This window comes from Perca fluviatilis, chromosome 1 (assembly GCF_010015445.1).
Source record: "Perca fluviatilis chromosome 1, GENO_Pfluv_1.0, whole genome shotgun sequence".
NCBI classification, from domain to species: Eukaryota; Metazoa; Chordata; class Actinopteri; order Perciformes; family Percidae; genus Perca; species Perca fluviatilis.
In genome coordinates, this window is record NC_053112.1 from 17,676,764 (window position 1) to 17,682,330 (window position 5,567).

At 40.8% G+C, this 5,567-nt stretch overlaps 1 protein-coding gene across 1 annotated transcript; it reads right to left on the bottom strand.

Annotated features, from left to right (window-relative positions):
• Positions 1 to 906: 906 nt before the first annotated feature.
• On the bottom strand, positions 907 to 5,021 carry LOC120562183 (tektin-4-like). The gene is made up of 7 exons (XM_039805789.1): positions 4,422 to 5,021; positions 3,536 to 3,606; positions 3,262 to 3,405; positions 2,957 to 3,043; positions 2,701 to 2,836; positions 2,462 to 2,616; positions 907 to 1,392 (listed from the first exon to the last, which is right to left on the bottom strand). The coding sequence occupies exons 1-7, from the start codon at positions 4,947 to 4,949 to the stop codon at positions 1,179 to 1,181; spliced, it is 1,335 nt and encodes a 444-aa protein (XP_039661723.1). The 5' UTR covers positions 4,950 to 5,021; the 3' UTR covers positions 907 to 1,178.
• Between the last annotated feature and the right edge of the window lie 546 nt (positions 5,022 to 5,567).

Genomic DNA, 5,567 nt, shown 5'->3' on the forward strand with positions numbered 1-5,567 from the left:
ATCCCATGCCCACAGTTAGTGGTGTCATGAAATAAATACTATGTGCTCCACAGTAGGAATGGAGCTGCCTGTCTGAACTCTTTCTCTTTGCATAAAGTTCAGTTTCATAACATCCTCAGTCGTGGCACCTTCTCACAGGAAGAGGAAGTTCTCTTTAAGAATAGAGATGGACGGTTGCTTCATATTTTACAGTAAATAAAGAAGAGCAGATATTTCTAAAGATGAGGTTACAATGCTTTAACACTTAATGAATTGAAGCTAAAACTGAATATGTAATCAAAATAAAAATCCACATTAATGTGTGCAATTTTATAGAAATTGCAGGATTATCTTTACTGTGAAAGTCATGAAGGTCCTTATTGTGATGATATAGGGCTGTGTTTCAATTTTCCTTTTGCTAGAATACTTAATTAATATTTACCTTCTTTAATATTATATACAGTAGCTCTGAGTGCTCAACAGTGAGACAACATCAAAGATGTGTTTTGGGATTAGAACAGATAGCTGGCCTTTAAAACTTGTTTCATATAAAGTACATATCAATGTCTGTGCCACAAATGTAAAACTTATTATAACATTTAGTGTGTGATTTTAACAGTTTACATGTATATGTAAAATATTTAGAGATTTGTATGCTGCTTGTGTGGTGGAAGTCGGCTCACTGTAATGAAATGTGACAGGAGACGAGACATTGAGGCTCAAGAGCTCACTCTGGTGGAGTAAATCATTGCAATAGTTGAACATTAGTAACCTTGGTGAATATGGAGAAGTTACTACTTTACCAGCAAAAGTTATGGTGGGATGAACATTCTTTCAGCCTGCATGTTTTGGTCTGCCACAAAATGTATCTCCTCTCTATAATGCACAAATGATGCCTATCAAGTGTTTTATTTTTGTATACTGAGAGGTCACAAACACAAAATGTATTATTTATTATTATTATTATTATTCTAATTTTTTTTTCTTTCTGCATTACATTAAGGGGGATATGAAAATGCTTTTAGCACATAGTCATACAAACATACGGAAAATACATAGTTTTAAAGCTTTCTTGCTGACACAATATCTCACAGATCCTTACAGCACAGCACAGCAAAGAGACAAAACAATCCAGGATTTTAACATGAAAAATAGCAAAACCAAAGCAAATTTCACACAAACACTCAGAGTCATCGTCTTCAGTATCCTGACAGTGTGGAGACCGCTGGGTACCGTTTACGGTGAGTCATGCACTTGTCTCTCTCGATGAACAGTGAGTGGGTTTTACAGTTAATGTCCTTCTCGATTGTAATGCGTGACTCTTCCAGGTGGGACAGGGAGCCTCTGGCCTCACTCAGCTGCTGGTGCAGAGACGCCAGAGTGGCATCAATCTGCCTCACCTCCCCTTCCAAACTGCAGACACAGGAAGCACACAAAATGAAGAGAGAGAAAGCAGGTCAAGCAATAGAGTAAGACGAGACACTGCTTAGCACTCGGAGCTACATAATATTAAAGTGCTCATATTATGCTTTTTGGCTTTTTCCCTTTCCTTTATTGTGTTATACATCTTTTTTTGTGCACGTTATAGGTTTACGAAGTGAAAAAGCCCAAAGTCCACCCCAAAGGGACTTACCATGTCCAACAGAAAACACTGTTCACAAACTGCTCCAAACAGCTCTATTGTAGTCCAGCCTTTACTTCTGTGACGAACGTGCATCACTTTGTAACACGTTACAATGCTCGCCTAGCTGCTAGCATGGCACGCCCTCATACTCGCAACTGACAAGCTAGCAGTACTTACTGCGCATGTGCTACTCCCAACAAAGACGGTACAGAAGTGCGATGCCTCACTCTGTAGCTAAAACAGAGAGCTCAACACACAGGGTGAAAAGAGGAGCTGCAGCAATGTGCAGTACAACAAATATATTGTGTTTTCTGAAAATTAAACCACATAAACCTATTCTGGTAAAACCTCTAAATACAATTATGAACCTGAAAATTAGCATAATATGAGCACTTTAAAGAAGGTAAATATTAATTAAGTATTCTAACAAAAGGAAAATTGAAACACAGCCCTATATCATCAAAATAAGGACCTTCACAACTTTTACAGTAAAGACAATCCTGCAATTTCTACAAATTGCATACATTAATGTGGATTTTTATTTTGATTACATATTCAGTTTTAGCTTCAATTCATTAAGTGTTAAAGCATTGTAACCTCATCTTTAGAGATATCTGCCCTTCTTTATTTACTGTAAAATATGAAGCAACCGTCCATCTCTATTCTTAAAGAGAACTTCCTCTTCCTGTGAGAAGGTGCCACGACTGAGGATGATATGAAACTGAACTTAATGCAAAGAGAAAGAGTTCAGACAGGCAGCTCCATTCCTACTGTGGAGCACATAGTATTTATTTCATGACACCACTAACTGTGGGCATGGGATGGTGCCAGTGCTGCTGTGTGTGTGTGTGTGTGTACCTGAACTGGGGCTCATCTCTGCAGAGCTCCATGTTGGGTCTGAGGGAGCGGAGGTAAAGTCTGGACTGAGCTACTCTCAGTGGAGCCTCTTTGTTGTGGATGGCCTGCTGCAGAGCCACAATGTTCCTCTCCTGGGCCCCAATCTGCTCCAAGACCTACACACACGATCATACAATGAATTAACAAGTAGCCAATCAATCAGCCACTCTGTCAGTCTGTTTGTCACTCGGCTTTTCTACCTGTGCGTGCTTCATCTCCAGCTGGGTTTTGGCCTCTATCAGCTCTGCACAGCGCTGGCTGAAGGCTCTGTCCACACTAGAGCACTGGACTCTCAGATCGTCAGTGGTGTCCTGCAGCACTCGCTCCACCAGCACTCTGACACACACAGCATCACTATATTTACTAAAAAACTTGAAATAATGTTTAAAATTGTTACTTTTACAGTAGCCTCTGTAACACAGAGCTTTAAGCTCTAATGTCTAAACCACACCTGACCTGAGACTGTTGGTGGCCTGTTCTTCCTGCAAGGCCTTGGACAGGTTGTCCTGTGTAAACTTTGTCCACAATGTGCAGTTACACACCCTGCAGCAGACAACATGACAAATTGCATGGAAGTTATGCACAGTTGTTTGTCATTTTATGTGTTTCTAAGTTTAGAAAATGATGTTACACGCATGCACACACACACACACACACACACACACACACACACACACACACACACACACACACACACACACACACACACACACACACACACACACACACACACACACACACACACACACACAAAGACTCACTGGTCCTGCAGGGAGGCTGAGCTTGGGTGGTGCTGTGTATCTGGGCTCATGTTACTGTATCTTCCACTGTGGTCATCAAAGTTGTAGGCCTGGTACTTATCAGACCAGTCCAACTCCAACGTCTGCTTGGCCTCTCTGTTCATCCTGACACACACAAAGACACAAACCGAAGGATGATAATTTAGTTCTCTGTTAGAGCTTCAAAAAAAGAAGACATTATGTGGGTTTGCATGACAGGTTGCTTAACCTTCAGGAAACAGGTTTTGACACTCACTTGATCTGAGTGACAACCTGAGCTGTAGTTCTCTTCAGAAGAGCCTGGATGCTCCTGATCAAGTCCACTTCCTGTAAAACACACCATCACACTTCTTGTTAGTGTGTGTAACAGTGAGCCCTCTGCTGGTGAGGTTTTACTGTTACACCTAGTTAACTACTAGACAAATGACACTCAAACTAGCAGGAGCACAACAGCTGAGTTATTTTATTGGGATCTATCTACAGATTATTTTTTGGATTATTCGTTCAGTCATTTAGTCAATAAAACCGCTCATCTCAATTTTCTGTTATTTTTCTCCGACCAACAGCCTAAAAGCAAAATATATACATGTATATGTATACATATTTAATAGAATTTAGGAAAAAGAAAAGCAGCAAATTCTCACATTTTAGGAGTGATCAAGTAGTTGGCATGTTGCATGAAAATGGACTTGAATTGATTAGCAAATGTTAAAAATAATAATTTTCACTTCACTAATGTTGCAGCTTTTATTTTAATTAGAAAAAATGATGTTTCCCAATAATAAGTATAAACGTGTCCATTCCCAAAGTATCCCATTAATGAGTAACAATGAGTCAACATTGTTAACTAATGTTCACCACATACTAACATACAGTCACATACAGTAAGTAGGCCTATTCATTTCATTTATTCTGGGAAATATTTGCTGTATTCTACATGTGTCCTCTTACTTATATCTAACTATTATTTCATGTAGCCTTCTATTCTTTTTTATTTGTTGATCAATAATATATTGCTCATATTACAGCTTCAATTTCACAAGTAGGCCTATATTTTATATTTTTCCATGCAAAAAAAAATCCTTAGCGATGTCCTGTCTCACAAACAGCTTCATAAACTTTATTATAAAGCATGTGGTAACCTTCACCAGCTCCTCCTCCACAGTGTCTCGGACTAGGTCTGCTCCAGGTCTCCTGGTCCTGCAGTTGAGATTGTCGGTGGCGATGGCAAACGGAATCTCGGTGGCGTCCAGCGCCTTCTCCAGCCTGGTTTTCAGCGCCAGCAGCGACTCTGTGTCGGCCAGCAGCTTGTCGACGTGCCGCTTCAGCTCAGACTTCCAGTAGTGGGTCTCTTGTAGTCTCTCTCCCAGAAGACGTGTTCCCACGGCCTGGGTCTTCAAAGTGGCAGCCTCGGTGTCCTGGTGCAGAGTTTTGGACTCTCGCTGGATGCTCTGGGCTTCGTGGCGGTGGGTCCCGGCCTGCTGAAGCACGGTGCGGTAGTTTGAGAACCATTCAGCCGGATGGTATTTAGCGGACCTGTACCCCGCTGTGGCTGAGCCCGAGGACGGCTGCGGGACATCCGGCTCTACATGAGGGTCTCTCGCCGGGACTCCCTGAGCCACTGCTCTGCTGTCATAGTGAGGTCTTGACACTAAAACCTCAGAGCTCATTTTTTTTTTTTTGACAATTAAATTAGTCTAGGCCTACAGGTAGGCTATGCACAGTTTCCACAGTCCTGAAGCAAACCGAGATGTATGTTTGTTTGGTGTTGCCTGGTTACTCATGTTGGCAGGAGCAGCTCCAGCAGCAGCTCTGGCTCAGGTGACTAGTTATCAAAGCTGATAGGGATTAAATGGCAATTTCAGTCATTCATTTATTGTAAAAACACAGTAGGACATATGAGCTATACGGTTTCATTATTATTATTGTATTGTTACTGTATTGTAATTGTGATAGTGTTTTTGAGGACACTCTTTGTTGGGTGTACTATGTCATTTTATGTTTTGTTGTTATACCAAGACAAATTTAAAATCAACTGGTTGCAGGCGCGGTTGATATTGGAATACATTATTAAATCTCTCAAACCAGCAGGGTTTTTATCAAAATTAGATAATTGATTCCAATGTGTGAAAGTTTCCGAATGACTATATGATTGCTTTAAATAAATGTGGCTCTCTAATTTGGGAACAATAGTTTATCAGTTATATGTCACCTCACAGCAAGAAAGTTCGGGGTTCATATCTGCCAGCTAGGGCCTTTCTGAGGGGAGTTTGAATGTTCTCCCACAG

Bases quoted from the DNA above. Each gene is read 5' to 3' on its own strand.
- LOC120562183 (XM_039805789.1), bottom strand. From the start codon at position 4,949: ATGAGCTCTGAGGTTTTAGTGTCAAGACCTCACTATGACAGCAGAGCA. The intron at 3,044-3,261 runs GTGAGTCTTTGT...TGTCTGCTGCAG, and splicing joins TCAGCCTCCCTGCAGGACCA to GGTGTGTAACTGCACATTGT. The intron at 2,617-2,700 runs GTAGAAAAGCCG...TCGTGTGTGTAG, and splicing joins TGGAGATGAAGCACGCACAG to GTCTTGGAGCAGATTGGGGC.